Source organism: Cololabis saira, chromosome 5, assembly GCF_033807715.1.
Source record: "Cololabis saira isolate AMF1-May2022 chromosome 5, fColSai1.1, whole genome shotgun sequence".
NCBI lineage: Eukaryota > Metazoa > Chordata > Actinopteri > Beloniformes > Belonidae > Cololabis > Cololabis saira.
The window spans coordinates 43,925,705-43,946,925 of record NC_084591.1 but is presented as its reverse complement, the minus strand read 5'-3'; the positions used below and the strand labels follow the sequence as shown (position 1 = coordinate 43,946,925).

General features: G+C 43.4%; 1 protein-coding gene and 1 non-coding gene across 2 annotated transcripts in view; one reads left to right on the top strand and one right to left on the bottom strand.

The window, feature by feature from the left end:
- Positions 1-8,318, top strand: part of LOC133444906 (zinc finger protein 135-like) — a 29,668-nt gene extending 21,350 nt beyond the window's left edge. Inside the window, exons 3-4 of the mRNA XM_061722798.1 lie at positions 6,638-7,799; positions 8,305-8,318. Coding sequence (XP_061578782.1) covers positions 6,638-7,799; positions 8,305-8,318 — 1,176 coding nt within the window. The remainder of the gene's footprint in view (positions 1-6,637; positions 7,800-8,304) is intronic.
- An 11,188-nt stretch (positions 8,319-19,506) lies between these two features.
- trnat-agu (transfer RNA threonine (anticodon AGU)) lies at positions 19,507-19,578 on the bottom strand. The gene has a single exon. It is a non-coding gene; the product is annotated as a tRNA-Thr (tRNA).
- Between the last annotated feature and the right edge of the window lie 1,643 nt (positions 19,579-21,221).

Genomic DNA, 21,221 nt, shown 5'->3' with positions numbered 1-21,221 from the left:
TGTATGACATTTGATGATCATTCTGTAGATAAAGCTCGGGAGGGTTGGGGACGAGAGTTGGGCCTTGACTTCACAGGGGAGCTGTGGGATAAAGCTATCCGTAGCATACGATCTAGCACGCCTTGCGCTAGACTAGAACTTATTCAATTTAAGGTGCTGCATAGAGCCCACCTATCAAAATCCCGATTATCGGAAATATATCCGAATGTTGCAGACTTATGCGACAGATGCCAGGGTTCTCCCTGCAATTTAAGTCATATGTTTTTCTCCTGTCCTAGGTTACAGAAATTTTGGAGTGATTATTCTGTGATCATGTCTAAAGTTCTGGGTAAAAAAGTTGTTATGGCCCCTCTCTTAGCAATATTCGGACTCTCTGTTGACTCCTCACATATCAGCCACACACAGTCAGAAGTATTGGCTTTCACATCCCTTTTAGCAAGACGTCGTATCTTACTTTTATGGAAATCCCCCAGGTCCCCGTCTATTTCTATTTGGCTTAGTGATGTTATGTTTTTCCTTAAATTGGAGAAGGTGAGATACTCTGTAAAAGGCAACTCAGCTAAATTCATTCGCAAATGGCAATCGTTCATAGACCACTTCACCGCGTTGAAGACTCTACCCACCGACTGACCCCCCCCCCCTCCCTTAATTTTCTTTTCATCTCCTTAATTTGTTTTTTTTAATGTTTTATTTATTTCCAGTTTCATTTCTTGCTCATCTGTTTATTTATTTTTTAACGCTACAGAGACTCTGTTCCTTTGTTAGGTTTTGTGTGTTTAAAAAAAAAAAAAAAAAAAAAAAAAAGAGACAATGTATAATGCGTCTGTTTGACTACACGTTTCCATGTTTTAAGTGTATGTTGTTTCTTATAAAAAGATCAATAAAAAAAAAAAAAAAATAATGCTCCCGTCACTTAATGCATTCAGGTAAGATACTAATCACCTCACTGCCACTGCAGGATGAATGTAGCAGACTGACGCCTCAATGTAGCCATTTTAAATCAATATACCTCAATTTATCAATTTTAAATCAATATACCTCAAGTTATCCATTTTAAATCAATATACCCCAATTTATCAATTTTAAATCAATATACCTCAAGTTATCCATTTTAAATCAATATACCTCAATTTATCCATTTTATATCAATATTTCAGGGGTAGCATAATTTGATAGTTTTGATATTTTATATTATTATTATTCTTTTCTATATATTTTGATATTCTTACAGCCGGGGTTTGCAGACAGACCGGGATCCGAGCCAGGGTGATGGACGGGGATCAGAACCAGAACCAGAACCAGGACTTGGAGATGGACCGGGATCAGAACCAGAACCAGGATCAGATCCAGGACCGGGATCAGAACCAGAAACAGGACTCGGAGATGGACCTGGATCCGAGCCAGGACTCCGGATCCAGCAGCAGGACTAAAGCGGACGCTGCCGGTCTGCAGGTCAGTGTTGGGTCCAGAACCCGCTCCTTCTCGGTCCGTCTGTCTCCTGCTGACGAACCAAACCTAAATGGTAAAGACTTGCCATGGAGAGCATTTGCATCAGTGAGATAGGAGTAAAACCATTAAAACACCATTCTAAAACAGTGACAGAGACGCCACCAGACTAGGTCTGTTTAATAAAATGTGCTGATCTACTGTCTCAAAAGCAGCGCTTAGATCCAGTAGCACCAGGATTGAAAGCTTCTGTGAATCCATGATATTTCTCCAAAAATACAATATTCTCCAAAATATTGTATTTATTTAAAAATGTATTTAATTGGATAAACATTTTTTTTCCTTGACTTTTACTTAAGGGGGATTCAACACCCTGCTGAAAGAGAGTACTCCTTCTCCAACGTACACATATCTTACTCGTGAATTGACTTTTTTCTAGTAGATGCAAACAAGCTTCAATTACCATAATATTGTCATTTCTGATCAGGCCCCAACCTGTATTGTTCTCGATCTCAAAAGACCCAAACCAACTTTCTCGTGGCGACTACATTCATCATTGCTCACTGATGAGGCCTTTTATAATAACTTGTCTGACAAAAACAAGGACTTTATTTTTATTAAATGACACCCCACACGTCTAAGACTCAAGCATTCAAAGTTGTCATCCGGGGACATGTCATCGCTTATAAAGCCAATTTGAGGAAATCGCAAAAGAATGAATGACATTTATTTTAGTTATTCACATTCAGAAATAAAACATATTTCAGTTGTTTCGATCAAGCAAAAAGGATTTGGGCTGAAGCAACTTGCTTATCATGATTATCATGACAACTCTTGAACGCTTGAAGTGTCATTCAGAAATACTTATGATGATCAGATTTTACACAACATACTCAAGTTCAAACATGAATACAACACCATATCGTCTGACTCAGACAGCACTACTTTGAGCGAAGAGATAAACCGCATATGCTACTCACTCGTCAGCCTACAGCAGGCTAGTAGGGCCATTCACAAAATAAAATCTGCACTGGTAACTCACTTACGGACCCAAAATCAAATAATGACCACTTTAAAGAGTACTATGAGGAATTAAACAAATCCAAGGCTAAGTGGGTTAAACGTCCCAGAACTGGATATTAAATCATGTAAAGAGCTGAATGCCAGCATATCTCTGAGGGAAATCATGGATTCCATTAGCTCGATGCTCCGTGGTCGAAGCTGCGGCCCAGATGGTCTGGGTATTGAGTTCTTTAAGAAATTTGCAAAGCAGCTTGCACCATTCTTGCTCAGAATGTTCTTCGAATCAGAAAAGCTTCCTTCTTTGCTTTATAATGCTAACTTTGCACTTCTACTGATACAGGACAGGGATATTTCATGCTTAACACATACTTCAAGATATTTACTCAAATATTAGCAACTAGGCTCAACAAATGCATAGCTACTATTAGCATCTGTTATGAGTAATCAAGATAAATGTTGCCCCTTCCTGCTTTTTAAAGGCACCAGGCTGTGTTGCCCGTCATCAAGATGTCTCGTTGTGCTTTCCATCGTGCTGATGGTAATCAGTATTAGTGATGCACCAAATGTTCGGTAACCGAAATTTTTCGTCCGAAAATATAAAAAAAAACCACTTTCGGCTTTGGGTGGAATAAGTGGGGAAAAAACCGAACAATTAATAACGGCGTGAGGTGAGGCAATCAAACAGCGAACAGTGTGGAGTGAGGGGCGTGCGGTGTTAAATGTAGCAAACATGTCAGCATGTCAGATCATTACTTGGATGTGGGGAAAAGCAGAGGAGAAATGATCCAGGCTGAGTTGGATTTGGGAAACCGCTTGGTGATGGAGACGTCACGGGACGCACAGCAGAGAAAAGGTCGTACTACCGATGCGGTGACGAACCCTCACTCTCTGATATGACCAGATCCTCCAAGAAAATAACCCAGACTTTTACAATTATTATACAAGGCTTCAAATTGCGGAGATCAGCCCCGCCGCGACCCGATTATTGGATTTGAACGGGAGAAAATGAAAAAGGATTATGAGGAAAAATACAATAAGTACAGTAAGACAAATTGTGACTGGCGGGTATTTCACTGTACATTTATTTGATTTATGCAATGGTGAAAGAATTGGCAAAATAAATAAAAAATTGCGAGGAAACACTGTTCGGTATTATTCGGTATTCGGCCAAGTGTTTATCATTATTTTTGGTTTCGGCCACAAATTTTCATTTCGGTGCATCACTAACCAGTATAAGGGCACATGACTAACTTAAATCAATTAGGCTGGGAGGGGTGGATCACAAGATCTCGCTTTACACGGAACCCGAACACTCTACCCCACACCTTCTTCAGCTTGTCATATCCTTGAGTGTGGTTTCTGGGTACACCTTCAATTGGCTTCTTGCAAAGTTTTCCTTCATCAGTGACAGCTCGGACACTTTGACAAATTGAGAACTACTCTTTTAGTAGGGGGTGTAGGAGCTATTTTGTCACTTTTGTATTATTTAATTCATTTATTATTTAGTTAGTTTTTGTGGTCTAGTTTTGGGAATACACTTTTAATTTGTTTATGATATTTAGTATTGATTAAGTTTATTTTGTTACTTAACCATGTTTTATTTTGAAGGTACTGGGTAGCTGGAGCGCACCAGGTGAGATTATATATGGGTTGGCAGACACTGGTGAGGGGGGCACCTGGGAGGGCAGATGGTTTTTTATCAGGGCAAGAGAGGCGTCAGAGATCTTTGCTCGTTTGTTTGCCAGGAAAATAAACCATTGGAAACTATATTTTTTGCCTGGACAATGGACTTTCTGTATCCTGCGTAAATCCACTCCCTAGGTGTCTCAGTGGCCGTTTGATTATTATAGTTTGATACTTTGAGTTGAATATTTTGATTTATTTATTTACTTTGTTATAATTCACCTGGAGGACAAATAGCCACTACAGGGGGCTTTGACATTTATCAGTGGGCAAGCAATGATTCTGCTGTGATTAACGACTTACCATCTGAGGCAAGATTGGACAGTTGTGAGCTTTGGCCTTGGCTCAGGCTGATCCTCAGGAGCGCACACTGGGACTGCTGTGGAACTGCAAGACTGACCGTTAGTACATGTAACATTGCGTTACATGTAGTAACTCTGTTGTATGATCCATTAGGTTAGGTGATCCCCTTCTTACAGCTTGGAATTCTTTGGAAAAGGAGCTTTGTTATCTTCCTCAAATCACAATCCCACACTGCTATACCTCCAAAGAGATGGACCGTCCTACCACCGTCCGAGGCACCCATATCTTTTTTGATGCGTCTGAACAAGCATATGGTGTTGTTGCATATGTCAGATCTAAGGATGTCAAAGGTCACATCAAGCTAAGTTTCATTCTTGCTTGCTCACACGTTTCACCCAAGCAACAGCTACCAGTACCCAGACTGGATTTATGTGCTCCACTAACTGGTGCACGCCTCTGTGACCTAATCAGGACAGAATTCACTTTGCCAGTCTGAACTATTACACTGTGGACTGACTGAACCACTGTGCTCCACTGGTTCTTGCTGATGGTTACAAGAGGCTTATTCCCGTCAGATATTTTCCTCCCAAACGGATGGATCAATGCCCCAGCATTTTTATGCGAACCTCCAGATACTTGGCCTAAACCTTGAAACTGTTGCATCTGTTGATGACTGTCAACAGTCATGTCTGTTACAGTGTTAACGTTGCTGTTACTGTGCCAAATCCTAACAGTTTCAAAACTTACCCCAAATTACTGGATGCCACTGCCCAGTCTCTTTCCAGACAGACCACTGTAAATCCCTCTGCCGCTGAATTTCTGAATGCTGAACAAGAAATCCTCTAATAAGGCACAAAACCATAGCTTTTGGGAGGACATAGCCTGTCTCAAATCACACAAATCACTTCCAACACACGGTCGCTTACTCTGTTTAGCCCAAACTTCTGTACTACATCCAATTGTACTGGATCATACTCACAAGGTGACACAATTAATCATTAAAGATTATAACGAGAGATTGTGTCAAGATGGTTTAGAAAGGATCTTTGCTGAAATAAGAAGAACATTCTTGAGGGGCGCGAGGCCGTACATAGACATCAGCAGAAGTGTGTTTCATGTCAAAAATGGAGAGCTGGTGCCTGAGGGTTCAGCCAATGGGTCAGCACCGCCCTTTCATTAGGTAAGAAAAAGATGACACGAGGAAAGAAGGGGGAAAAAAAGCATCTCCCACACTATGTCCTGTCAGAGGACCCAGTGTGATAATACAAAAAACACCTTAGCAAAAAAAATGTAATGCACTCAGATAACTTTATATCCAATAAAAAACCTCCATTGATCCGAACTCTGTTCATTGACAACTACAAGATTTCTCCACACTAGTGTTTTCAAATAACTAACTGAAAGAATTTCTTTATTAATTCCTCACACATTCGCATAACTCCCAATTAATTTTTTTATTGCACCGTTTATGTTCAGTCGTCAAATGTTCATCTGTGAGCTATTTGGATCTTATAGGGACTTTAAACTTTCAATTTTATAAATGAATCTCATACTTTTAATGCCCAATGAATTTAATTTATTTGTGTTTTTAAATAAGGTAATTGAGCTGAAAGAGTGAATGAAATCATATTTGACATATAAGACCACAGGCCTCCATGCTGCTTGTCATGTATGTTCATTGAAAGTACAGTAGCAACAAATAAATTCAGGTTGCTGAACTGTTGTTTTTGTCTCATGTCTCTTGCTTTGGGGCTCGTTTATAGCCCAAATTGTTCCTTTTTATGGCATCTCTATCTTGATAGGGACTTGTTTTTGACATCACATTTGTCAGGTAATAAAACTGAGTTTTCACATCCAGTTCTGAAGTCAAAACTGTTTTAAAGACAAAATTTCTAATGAAAGTTTGAGATCGGTCATCTCAAGTGGCTTCGATAAACAGTTGATGAATGTGTTCTAAGGGTTTTTGTTTCAGCACTTTCACCACTTACACTTTTGTTCTGACCTACCGAGATGTTTTATTTGAATGTTTTTGTCTGGTTAATAAATGGTTAATATGACCCCTAAAAAATAAGGTTTCATTGTTTCACTGCAAACACCATGATAGAAAGCTATTAAATACAACTGAATAAACTTTTGACGGGTCAACCGACAACAGGATCTAAGTCTCTTTTTTTCTTTACAGAAACGTAAAGGCCAAGAGAGGCCCACAGGTTACCCCTGTGATCAGTGTGAGAAAGTCCTCGCCACTTCTTCATCCTTGAAGAGACATAAGAAGATTCACACTGGAGATAAGCCGTACAGATGTGAGCAGTGTGGGGCGGCTTTTACCCAATCAAGTGATTTAACTACGCACCAACGCATTCACACTGGAGAGAAGCCGTACAGATGTGAGCAGTGTGGGGCGGCTTTTACCACATCAAGTGATTTAACTAGGCACCAACGCATTCACACTGGAGAGAAGCCGTACAGATGTGAGCAGTGTGGGGCGGCTTTTAACACATCAAGTGATTTAACTACGCACCAACGCATTCACACTGGAGAGAAGCCGTACAGATGTGAGCAGTGTGGGGCAGCTTTTACCACATCAGGTGCCTTAACTACGCACCAACGCATTCACACTGGAGAGAAGCCGTACAGATGTGAGCAGTGTGGGGCGGCTTTTAACACATCAGGTGCTTTAACTACGCACCAACGCATTCACACTGGAGAGAAGCCATACAGATGTGAGCAGTGTGGGGCAGCTTTTACTGAATCAGGTGCTTTAACTACGCACCAACGCATTCACACTGGAGAGAAGCCGTACAGATGTGAACAGTGTGGGGCAGCTTTTACCACATCGGGTGCTTTAACTACGCACCAACGCATTCACACTGGAGAGAAGCCGTACAGATGTGAGCAGTGTGGGGCAGCTTTTACCACATCAGGTGCTTTAACGAAGCACCAACGCATTCACACTGGAGAGAAGCCGTACAGATGTGAGCAGTGTGGGGCGGCTTTTAACACATCAGGTGCTTTAACTACGCACCAACGCATTCACACTGGAGAGAAGCCATACAGATGTGAGCAGTGTGGGGCAGCTTTTACTGAATCAGGTGCTTTAACTACGCACCAACGCATTCACACTGGAGAGAAGCCGTACAGATGTGAACAGTGTGGGGCAGCTTTTACCACATCGGGTGCTTTAACTACGCACCAACGCATTCACACTGGAGAGAAGCCGTACAGATGTGAGCAGTGTGGGGCAGCTTTTACCACATCAGGTGCTTTAACGAAGCACCAACGCATTCACACTGGAGAGAAGCCGTACAGATGTGAGAAGTGTGGGGCGGCTTTTACCACATCAAGTGATTTAACTAGGCACCAACGCATTCACACTGGAGAGAAGCCGTACAGATGTGAGCAGTGTGGGGCAGCTTTTACTCAATCGGGTCATTTAAGACGTCACCAACGTGTTCACACTGAATAAAATGTGTGTATCTGGAAATCTGGTATAATTGTAATAAGTTCAGTTTTATATATATTTTTTTAAATAGTTATGCTTCTGGTCGTAAATTAGTAACCTTTTTTGTAATGTTTTTATTGTAATCTAAAATTTTTCATCATTGTTCTGTTATTGTTCTGTTCTGAATAAAGTTATTCGTTTTTTGTTGGATTTCAGTTTCCTGCTCAGTAACACCATTGTAAACAAACAGGAAGTCAATGTCAGAATGTTAGAACAGTGTCCCACAGTAGTACCTTGTTCATGTGATTTTATCAATATAAATGAATGATGGTTGTTAAATTTAATTTAATCTGAGGGATGTAAGAAAAAAGTGCTTTACTAATGACACCCTCTGCTTCTGAGACCAGCTGGTCAACTGTAAAAGCGAAGTGAATGCTGTTATAGACTTAAGGCTGAATTATGGTTCTGCGTTAAATCAACGCAGAGCCTACGCCGTAGGGTACGCGGCTACGCGGGAGGCTCTCCATAGCTACGCCGTAGCCTGACCTGCACCCAAAAAGTTTAACTACGCATCGAGGCGACGCAGACCCAACGCAGACCGAGAGGGCTGTGATTGGTTTGCTTGGTAGCAACGCATTTCCAGTTCCGGTTCGTGAAGCAGTCGTGAACTTTCAACGCTCTTTTCTTCGTGTGTGTGTGTGTGATTTTTTTTTTTTTGGGTTGTTTTGTTTTTTTGCAGAATAGTTGTGCTTTTCTCTTTGATCCACTGAGAAAGGCTGGAAGCTAAACAAAGTATCAAAGTATCATCAAGTAGCGCTCTGGGGGGTATTGCACCACGGAGAAATGGAGTGACGGAGAAGTCTGAAGGGTTCACGGCGTCGTCACGGCAACGGCGTAGGCTCTGCGTTGGTTGAACGCAGAACCTTAAATCAGGCTTTACAAAGCTAATGACAATTTAATTTTTTTTTTCTTTTTTTTTTTAATCCTGTGAATAAAATGTGTTTTGAAGGATAATTTATATGTAGTGGAGCAGGAATTGGATCAGTGACCCAGCCAGTGGCCTAATGGTTAAGTGGCTAATGCACGTTTGGGTGGGCACAGCCCACCCCTGCCCCCCCCCCCCCCCTAAAACCGGCCTCGCTTACAGGTGAATGAGACATGGGGTAGTTTTGTTGAAAATGTGCTGTCCAAAATGTCCTGGAAACCTCGACTCCTGCAAATGCGCGTTCCTCAAAGTTTGTGGGGGCGTGGCTTTGGACGGAGCGCTGACGGGAGGGGGAGGAGGGGGCGGGGCTTAGAGGAGGCGGCACTTTCAAATCTTGCTAGCTCTCAGAAGTTGCATATTGCAACTTTAATTCCAGTGCTTTTTCCTTGTGAGGATCTTCCCCACCGGGTGCTCTGCCTACTTGGCCTGTTCTATCTACAGTGTGTTCATAGGCCTAGTTCATGTGTTCATAGGTCTATTTCATGTGTTCATAGGCCTAGTTCATGTGTTCATAGGTCTGCCTAGCAAGCCTACCAGGCGGCTACAGCTAATCCAGAACGCTGCTGTCCGGGTTCTCACCACAACTAAGAAAGTGGACCACATCACTACGTGTCTGAGGTCTTTACACTGGCTCCCCAGCACCTCAGAGAATAGACTTTAAAATACTTCTGTTATTTTTTTAAAACACATCAGGGACTTGTTGCCATAGCAACCACCCAGACCTCTCAGGTCTTCTTGTTCAGGTCTGCTCTGTGTCCCCACAATCAGAACCAAACATGGAGAAGCAGCATTCAGCTTTTATGCTCCACAGATCTGGAACTCTGAAACCCTCAGTTCCTTTAAATCAAGGTTTACATACATACAGGTTTACATTTGTTTACAACTGAATTATGTAAACAGAAGTCCAATAACGGAGCAGCGCTCGGGCTCAGATCGGGGAGGCCGTTCCTCCCAATCAGACCCCTCCAGATATCACTGTCATCGCCCACGTGAGCATTGAAGTCCCCCAGTAGAACAATGAAGCACCATCACCTACCTCTCCCAGGGAGTCCCACAAGGCTATACTCCTGCTGCCTGGCCCGTAGGCACAAACAACAGTGCGGGACCTTTTCCCCACCAGAAGGCGCAGGGAAGCGACCCTCTCGTTCACTGGGTTAAACTCCACGAATGTGCGAATAAGGTAGCCCTGCAGGCACTAGCGGAGCAGGCGGGGGGTCAGGGGGGGCCTTTCTTGGATGGAAATATGTTTTGTTATGATTTTCTGCTCACCGCTGGATGAAACCATCATTGGTAAGCTGTCATAATATTAATTATTTCTGATAACATTGTCATAATGCTGAACATATGGCCTTTCCTACACTGTTTGTTGCTGTTTGACCGCTGTGTCGCTAGGTCATTGTGTTAAATACATGTCGTCGCACATTGTAAACTGTTGTCGTGTAGGTTGAACACGTGTGTCTGAATTGTGCTACTTGGCGAATACGACATCTATGGCTAAGATGAAAACTTTAACCTTAAAAATAAAAATATCCCCACGATAAGTCATAATTATGAGATAGAAAGTCAAAATTATGAGATAGAAAGTCATAATTATGAGATAAAAAGTCATAATTATGAGATAGAAAGTCGAAATTATGAGATAGAAAGTCGAAAGTATGAGATAGAAAGTCATAATTATGAGATAGAAAGTCATAATTATGAGATAGAAAGTTGAAATTATGACTTTTTATGTCATAATTATGACTTACCGTGGGGATATTTCTATTTTTAAGGCTAAGATTTCATCTTATTTTTTTCTTTTACTGGTGGAAATGAGCTTCCATAGACATCACTGGATGTCATTTGATTTTTATCTGCAGTTTGATACTTATATCTTAAAGTCTGCATTAGGCTTATAATTAGGTTTGACATAATGACTGGTAAATCCCTGGTGCTGAAACCTCATGTGATGGTTCTGACCATGTCGCCTGCTGTGGTTGTGTGTCAGAGGGGCTGACCTGTGGCATTCTTTTAGCGATTATGTTTTAACGGGGATGTTTAGGCCACAAGGGCCCATCTAGAATGCTTCGCCCCCCCTAGGCTGGGACCCCTGCTCCGCCCCTGCGTACAAATTTAGCGGATATGCACTCCCCACTTTCCTGGTTCACAGTTGAAGTTAAACTAAGCTACAACATCCTGATGTTTTTTAGATGAGACACCTGAATATTCTTTCAACCAATTACTAAATACTAGAGACAGACATAACCATTACACCAGAAATGCAGCTCTGGATACCTGATACCTCCAACTCCAGAACTAATCTACTCAAACACTCAGTTATCTGTTGTTCAATAATGTCCTGGAACTCTTTACCTCCTCACATATCTCGCTCACAAAACAAATTAACTTTTAAAAAACGACTTATGGCTCACCTAATGCTGTAGACCATATGACTGGGAATTTATTACTGATATTGAAATTAGTAGAATTATTATAATGATAGCAGTGACTGAAAATATATTACTAATGTATGGTATTATTAGTGCTATTATAGTGTATTAGTATAGTGTTATCAATATATTATGATATCATGCATATATAACTGATGTGTGTGTGTGTGTGTGTGTGTGTGTGTGTGTGTGTGTGTGTGTGTGTGTGTATTATTGTTGTTGTTATTGTTGTTTTTATTCTAAGTGTAGTTATGCTAGGAATGTATGACTGTATGTATTTATGTCTTAGATGTTATCATTTATGTAATATTTGATGTAGTTTATGGACCCCAGGAAGATTAGTGGTCGCCAAGGCGGTAGCTCAGGGGACAGTTTGTAGAACTTCTAAAAGAAAAGAAAAAGTGGTTCAGCTGAGCAAGGCACTTTGGTCACTGGCTGTCAGTTCATGTGTCAATTTCCGTTTTGTATCCATAAAGAGTATTGATTTTAAAGATGTGTTTAAACTTACTTAGTGATTTGCATGATTTCATTTCATCTTTGCAGTTGTTCCACAGATGAATTCCCTTCACTGATACACAATAGGTTTTGATGTTTGTTCGTACATGCTGTTTTTTAAAATTGCATATTCCCCTGAGATTGTGTTTATTGTTAAGAATTTCCTCAGCCTGACAGGATGGCAGCCTCTGGTGGACAACCACCACAACTTCACCACAATCCCCAATCACTCCAACCATCTGCAGGTGCTTGCCATCACCCCCGCCCTAATCAGCCCAGGTGTGCTCACATATAAACATGGACTCAATCCCCACACACACACCATCAGCCCTTCAACATCCCAGGACATACCATGCGTCTCTGACCTAAATGTAAGCCTTTCATTATGATTGTGTTCTGTTATGCTCTAAGTTATATATTTGATTTCCCTGCTTTATTCTATCCTTCGACTTAATGCTTATTGTTTATTCTATACTAATATGTATTCCTTTGTTTCCACTCCTCAGACCATGGTTCTGGGAAAATAAATGACGTAAAATGGATTCCCTTTCAATGTCCTCTCTTTTATGAACTATAAACTTTCGGGGGTCAGCATATTACTCATATCCAGCAATAGAATTTTCTTTATGGTCCTTCGAGCTGGAGCATTGCTGACTGCCCCTAAGTGAGAGACATCAAACAAACAATTCAAGTATGCTGCAGCAAGAGGAGGAGGCAACATGCGGGTCGGGGCCCAAGGCAGGGCCCAAAACCTACCCCAGCCGGGACCGGCACAAGCCCCAGAGGTATGGGGCTGTGGGCCCCCCCTCTACTAATCAGCCACCACCAAAGATCACCGCAGTTAGGGACAAGGAGTACCTGGCCGGTATGGCTGAGGCCCTGAGGAGGGCAGAAATGGAGGAACAGCAAGATATGGAGCTCATGAGGAGCAAAATGGAGGAGCTCACTCTCAAAGGGAGAGAGAGGATGAACCTGCTGGACCACATAAGCACCCTGCTGATGAGTGGCACGGAGGAGCCAGATGAGGACCACCATCTCGGGGCTGTAGGGGGAGCCCCTCCCCCAAACCCAGGCCACAACCAGCAGGAAGCGGGTGAAGCAGAGGACCCAGTGGAGGTAATTGTACATTCTAACTTATACCTTGAATCCCTTAGTGAGCAGAGGAGCTCATCAAGGCCTGTAGAAAGCACTAGGCCACCAGGAGGCGCTCTGCTACCCCTGGAGGACAGATACCGGCTCACTGGCCGGCAGGGGGTAGAGGCCATACAGAGTAGGTGGCATGTGGGAACCTCCACACCGGAGGATAGACGGGTGGTGAGGCCTAAGGAGAAGTTGGTTAGAATCCAACGCACCCCATCTCACATTGACACTTCTACTGAAGAGCACTTCACCAACATTCGACTCTATAATCTCCCCCCGAGTACTGTTAAGAAGAAAGCTTCACTTCCCCCCACTAAAGCACAGAATCCTCCCTCTGCTGTCTACCCAACGCAGCAAATTCTTTGCTCACCAATACATGTGGTCCATTCCCACTCAATTCCCTCTCAGCCTTACCCAGTCTATTCCAGACCACTCCTGCCAGAAACCCTCCCTGGCACTCACCCTGCTTTGGCGCCCCCTGCTGGCCATCTCCAGTCACCACCTCCTACTCACTCTCTTCATCCACCTCTTCTAGGGCAGGTTCCATGCCAACCAGCAGCTCAGGTCCCAGCTGCTTCGGATGAAATGGGTTCTTATGGGCCAGCAGTGTATGGCATTCCCAAGCCCTCGATACCCGACTTTATCAACGACAATGAGAGAGACTTTGCAAACCTGAAGCTGGCATTAGACAATCTGCTTAATCCTCATGTCCAATTGAGTGAGAAATATAAATATCACGTTCTGCTTGAGCACCTCCAGCTCCCGGAAGCTCAGATGATAGCTCAATCTTGCCGCCATCATATGGCGCCCTATACTGCTGCGATGCAGGCTCTCCAGCTGCAGTACGGTCAACCTCATCAGCTGGCTCAAAGCGAGATAGCAGCGATCCTTACAGCACCCGATGTTAAAGCCAACGACCCCCAAGCTGTCCAGAACTTTGCACTTCAAGTTCACTTACTGGTCAGCATGCTTGAATCTTTGGAGGGTCGTACTGGCTACGAGCTGAATTGCTGCTCACATGTTGACCGCCTGCTGAGCAAGCTGCCACGCTATCTGAGAGAGGGCTTCATTGAATTCCTTCATCTGCAGGGCAAACTCACTGTTGCCACCCTGAATCCTTACAACCTGAGAGACCTGGCCGGGTGGCTGTATTCCAAGGCCCAGCAGCAAAGGCTCTCTAACCGCCTTGTCCAGCGGTACCACGGTGGTCATCAGCCAGAGCAATCCAGTTTCAGGCCACCTAAGACTACAAAGAACAAGAGCCAAGCCGCCGTCTATCATGGCTCGGAATCGGAGGTCTCTCAGACCCCGTCTACTCAAAAGGCCAGACCCCCAGGGAAGTCAAACAAAAAGCCCAACGTTCACTGCTTGTTCTGTCGGGCCAATGACCATTACATTATGCGTTGTGCCCACATCGAGTCCCAGACTAAGGAGGACTTACGCTCCTGGATCCTGAAGGACAACAGATGCTGGAGGTGCGGCCGGACTTCTCACTTCTCCAGCGATTGCACCCTGACGAAGCCATGTCCGGACTGTGGGGGACTTCATCTGCGGGCTCTTCATTCTGTGGCTGATTCAGAGCAAGGTGCCGAACCTTCCTGTTCCGGGAGTAAGATATACTTCTCTCATTCAAACCCTTCAGACCGTGTACTTCTTAAAGTTGTCCCAGTACTTCTATGGCACAACAACGTTTCACTCAGTACACATGCTGTTCTGGATGATGGTTCTGTCCGGTCCATGATCCTTCCGGCCGCAGCCAAACATCTCCAGCTGAAGGGGAAGAGGGAGGTTCTGGCTCTCCGCACCATCAGGTCGGAGCTTACCCACCTTGAGGGGAGGAGTGTGCAGTTTGAGATATCTTCCACACTTGCACCATCGATCAGATACCCCCTCAAGCACGCTTTCACAGCCGATGGTATTGACCTCATTGACCAAACCTACTCTATCCAGCCCCTGAAGCGGCGCTATCCACATCTGAGAGATGTCCCCCTTCAATCCTTTAAGAAGGTCCAGCCCCTGGTCTTGATCGGCTCCGACAACTCTCACTTGATCTCACCTATAGAGCCAGTGAGAAGAGGTCCTCCGGGTGGCCCCATGGCGGTGCGCACCCAGCTGGGATGGGCACTCCAGGGCCATGAGGGTCTCCCCGAAAGTCGCCCCTCGGCTCATCAATGCCTGTTCACTGCTCCTCTCAATCCATCTGATTCCTTACTTGGCCATGTTGAGAGGCTAACCAGAGGGAAAACCCTTGCCGACCTATCCCAACCGGGCCGCTGGAAGGATAGTCCTGCCTTTCTTATGGGACCACAAGACAGTTGGCCTGTCCGTCCTGCCAGCACAGTCCAGCCAGATCACTCGGAGCTCAGAGGGGTGACCTTTTGCAGTCTGACCACTGTCCCAACTCCTGGTCAACTGCCCCCCAACTCCATTCAGTACTCCTCATGGAAGGACTTGGTACAACTTACCTATAATGAGCTCCACAGCCAGTCACCCGGAAGTCACAAAGATGCTGAGCTCAAACTCCTCAAACAATGCCAAGCTGAGAGCTTTCCCATGGAGCTAAAGGCCTTGCACACCAACAACCCTCTCCCTCTCAACAGCAGGCTCAGAACTCTTGCTCCCGAACTGGACAGGCATACCGGCCTCATAAGGGTTGGCGGGAGGCTACGGAACGTTCAAGGTCCCCTCAAGCTCCCCTTGCATCCGATGTGGCCAACCTGGACCCTGTGACTCCAGACATGCTCCTTATGGGGCGGCGTGACTCCACTCTACCTCAAGTGACGTATGCTCCCGAGTCCATGGGGCGGCGCCGTTGGCGCCAGAGCCAGATACTGGCGGACCATTTTTGGTCACAGTTCATCCGTGATTACCTTCCAACCCTACAGTGTCAGAACAAATGGCTCACAGCAACTGATAACCTCAAAGAGGACACAATAGTCCTTGTCATGGATCCCCAAGCGTCTCGAGCACAATGGCCGGCAGATGTCATTATCCAGGAACGGACCTACACTCGCCCAGGAGCACGCCTCATTCCGCTACCACCGCTGCCACCCTGACCGCCTTCAAATTCTCTGGATAACCACAGCAGCCGGGCTGCCGTGGGGGCGGCTGTTAAGAATTTCCTCAGCCTGACAGGATGGCAGCCTCTGGTGGACAACCACCACAACTTCACCACAATCCCCAATCACTCCAACCATCTGCAGGTGCTTGCCATCACCCCCGCCCTAATCAGCCCAGGTGTGCTCACATATAAACATGGACTCAATCCCCACACACACACCATCAGCCCTTCAACATCCCAGGACATACCATGCGTCTCTGACCTAAATGTAAGCCTTTCATTATGATTGTGTTCTGTTATGCTCTAAGTTATATATTTGATTTCCCTGCTTTATTCTATCCTTCGACTTAATGCTTATTGTTTATTCTATACTAATATGTATTCCTTTGTTTCCACTCCTCAGACCATGGTTCTGGGAAAATAAATGACGTAAAATGGATTCCCTTTCAATGTCCTCTCTTTTATGAACTATAAACTTTCGGGGGTCAGCATATTACTCATATCCAGCAATAGAATTTTCTTTATTTATTTTCTTTTATTTGAAACAACTTCTGGATGTCTTGTGGCAACTGATGATGAGCTCATTCACAAGTGGAGCTGGTGGATTGTAGCGGAGCTGAAACTCTGCAGCTGCCGTGTGTCAGTGTTTATGAGACACTTCACTCCCACATGTTCACCGGGGGGTTGGTGTCACATTGTGAGTGTCTAAAATAAGAGGCTGTGAACGGGTGAATAGGAAAAAGACTAAATCGCTTTGCAGAGCCTATAAGTGGCTGAACTAAAGAAATAAACTATAGGAGCGCCATCCATTTATTTTCAGGAGTAACTCGGTCGTCAAAGGACAGCATACGGATGTTTGTGTTGTTCAGTTATGATGAAAACAACACAAACGTGACAGTACACTCGGTAAGTGCGTATAGAAGACAGTTGTGAAGCCGCAGCTGCCGCTTACGACCATACCGCCATGAACCAGCAGAGGGCGCTGTTGCTACGTTTGGGAACATGTGCACATTCATCCTCGTTTGCAGCAAATCAGCTCCAGCTTCAGACGCGTAGCGTTCAAATGCTCTTTCATGGAGCCTTGGAACGTCATCAAAGACATGTGACGTCTTTGATGACGTCACGAAGAATAGTGGAAGAGGAAGCACACGTAATAGCACACATTAGAGTGAAGATGTATTTCTTTTCTTGTTATTATAAACAACACCAGAAAACCAGACACACACAGCTGTTTAAAAGCACAGCAGAAGTAGTGAAATCATTCTGCAAAAGGACCATGAAAATATTATAACTGTAATGGCAATCTAACAACAAAAAATGCCATGTGAGGGAATTTGAAGACATTTCCAACTCATGCTGGTTCCAAAAAAAACTAAAAAACTGTTTGGCTTCCCAGCTCCTAATTCCCCTGCACCTGATCACCTGTGTGTATGTGCATGTTTGATCCTGGGGCCGGATTCACCAATATGTTCTTAAGAACGATCTTAAGAAATGTCTTAAGATCTAAAATTAAGAAGTTCATAAGAAAGTTCTTAAGTGCAATTCCTCAATATTTTCTTAAGAACCATCTTAAGAACTGTCATTTCTTACGAATTTCTAATTTTTCCTACTTAAGAACTTCTTAAAATATGGCTGTATCCGAAATCACTCAATCAATTCAGTAGCCGCTCCAGCAGACCGTTCACACAGCAGTAGCAGCCAAGTATCCCAGAATGCATTTCACACCAAAACGACGTTGTAGCTGCCACATTAGTTTGTCTGAATATAAAGTGAAGCTTCATGTTTTCATGCCCCAGAAGCAGCTGCTGCTCTGTCTGTACATCAGAGCCGTCACAATTTGAATCAATGTATTAAAAGGAACATATCAGTCTATTGAATTTCATTTTATTTTATTAAGCTACATATGTAGAGGTTTTTATTTAGTGCACCTCTACGTACTTGGTATACAAAATTATATATATTCATTTCATTTCATTATATTCAGTCGATGCACCTGAAGCGAGACTTCACTACACCGATGTATCGCTCCACAACATTGCGGGTTTTTGTTTGTGCATGTGCAAATGTGTTGAAAAAGGTGATATTAGAGGCTTACTTTTTCACAAAGGAAATTTTAAAGGTTGTCTTAAAGTTAAGAAAAAAGTCAAGAACAAACTTGAGAACTTTTATTTCAAGAATACCATTTATTCTTAAGTTTTTTCTTAAGAAGAAACTTAAGAAGAAAGTTAGGATAGGATAGGATAGCATAGGATAGGATTAAACTTTAATAATCCCCAAAGGGGAAACTTCATTTCAACCATGGCCACAACAATACAACATAAAACAATCAACAATACACATTAACATGTCTCCACCTAGGGACAGCAGTGGATCAATACAACAAAACAAATAACCAGAAAATGACCCCCCAAAAAAGGGAGATAAGAGAAAAAGAATACAAATCCATTTAAAAGTGCAATGTGCAAGACAAGTATAGAATTACAAATTAAACAGCTAAGAATATAGCTGCAATTAAAAGTGCACTGTACAAGAGAATATGGCAGCAAGTTATGACAGTCTAAAAGTGGCTGCAGTTTAAAGTGCAATTTGCAGTACAAGGGTTAATATAATATAGATATACATGACATCAGCAGTCCAAGTTAAAAAGTCTGGTTGCTGCAGGAACAAAGGATTTCCTAAATCTCTCTGTGGAGCATCTGGGCAAAAGAAGCCGTTTACTTCTGCTACTTCTTGAAAAAAAGCTGTACAGGGGATGATCATCTTGGGACAGGATAACTCTGAGCTTCCTCCTAGTATAACTGGTACTATAACTGGTACTAATAACTCTGAGCTTCCTCCTAGTCCTCTGCTCTGTTCTGACCTCCAGAGAAGAAGGGCTCATACCAATGACAGAACCGGCCTTTTTAATACGTTTATTAATCCTGTTCCTGTCCTCCAATGTCAGGCTGCCACCCCAACAAACAACCTTTCTTAAGAAGAAAGTTGAGAAAATACTTAAGAACTTTTTTGGAGAATATGACTTCTTCCTTTTTTTTCTTCTTAAGACTGAACTTAAGAAAAAAATGACACTTAAGAAGATTTTTTTTCTTAAGAATGTTTTGTGAATCCGGCCCCTGGTTTACAACATCTTTAATTACATGCACAGTCTCCCAAACCAAGTAGAGATCTTTTTAAGTGAGGTCAAACTTGGAAAGTAACTGACTGTCAGACACACCATGTAAAGAAATACACATTTGGTCAAGAAGAATTGGAGGAGTACCCCACCTTGTGGCACGAGTGAAGAACAGCAAAGCATTAAAGTGACTAAAAGGAGAAGAACCAGACATTACCTCCCTCTCAAGCAGTCCACATCTCTTAGAAGAGCTTTAAGACTGGAATGTGTGAATTAACTTTGGGTAAGAAACATTCAATGGGTTCCATTTCACCACCATGTTTGAACCATGGATGAATGAATGAGACATCTATAATCTTTTTCTCATCCAAAGACAGATGAGTTTAGAGGCTCTGCTGGGATTTGAACCCAGGATCCTGTTTACTAGACAGGTGCTTTGACCAACTAAGCCACAGGGCCTCCACAACGTCTCACTTACCTCGTCTGAGACATCAAAACAGTAAGACCTTTAGAGGTGTGACATGCTGGAATGAGAAACAGAAGCCATTGGTGAACCACACATCCTAAAGGACAAGGATCTGACTTTGGATAAGAAGGGTGAGAGTTTTAGTCCCTCTGTGGTTAAAGAGACTTGAGACAGTAAGTTATAGTGTCCTACCTCACATTCACTCTTTACAGGTCCCTTCAGTTTAGCTGCCGTCTCGGGTTATTGCAAATATACGGAGAGAGTAAAGATTCTCCAAAAACTTGAACTCTTCACTTCAAATTTTACATTTTATTGACTAATGCTTCTGATTCAATCAAACATACATGTTTATTTCAGCTTTACAGAACTGATAACTGATGTACTTCCACTTTATGGACACTTTTGTTAAATGGGTGAGTATGTCAGAGAAAATACTTGATGGTACATCCATCCATTATCTATACCCGCTATAACCTTTGCAGGGTCACAGGGGTCTGCTAGTGTAAAGTTATTTACTCAGACAATGCTAAAACATTCAGGAGAGCAGACCAAGACCTAAAAGAACTGTGGAAGTCTATCAGAGGGTCAGAGTTTACAGAGCTTGACCTGGTGGCCATTCCAAGGTGGTACCAAATTGAGATTCAACCAAACTCAGAGAATATCAAGCTACATGTCGATTGTGATGCTAGCGAAAAGGGATACAGTGCTGTTGCCTATCTGCAAGGACAGAACAAAGAAGGAGAAGTTGTGACAACCTTTGTAGCATCCAAGTCAAAGGTGGCTCCATTAAAGAAAATGACATTACCACGCTTGGAGCTGATGGGTGCATTGATCGGAGCAAGGTTAGGGAACAATCTTCTCCAGCCACTGAACCTGCAAGTAAATCAGCTTCACATGTGGACAGATTCAATGATTGTCTTTCATTGGATACACAGCACAGCACAAAGGTGGAAGCCATTTGTGGCCAACAGAGTGACTGAAATACAAGCTCTCACAAATCCAGAGTCGTGGGCACACTGCAGCGGCAAAACCAATCCTGCTGATCTACCAACCAGAGGCCAGAGTGTAGAAACCCTCATCCAGAGCCAGCTGTGGTGGAGCGGACCCGCTTCGCTCTCACCAACTGATGATACAGAAAGCACTGATGAGGACTGTGTCACAAATGAGGTAAACACTGAGCTTAGGTCTGTAGTACTGTAGTACAGTTTACCAGCACAGAACAAGCTGGGCCACTGTTAGATCTAGACAAGTACAGCAGGTTAAAAACAGTGCTGAGAACAACTGCATGGGTGAAAAGGTTCATAACTAATGTTCGTTCTAGTCAAAAGACTCAGGGAGAGCTAACTGCAGAAGCGCTCACTGCTGCAGAAGTGTACTGGGTTAAAGTGACACAAGAGCATCGCTTTAACCAAGAAATCAGTCAGCTGAAATCTGGACAAGATGTAGGAGGTAGACTACAGCACTCAGATCTCAGTTTCAGGGAGCAACACCCGTGGGTGCTGCCTACAAAACACAGATACTCTGAGTTACTAGCTCAGTACTGTCATGAGAGAGTGATGCACACTGGGGTCAGAGATACTCTAGTGCAGATGCGGGAGAAACACTGGGTTTTGAAGGGGAGACAGCTGGTGAAGAA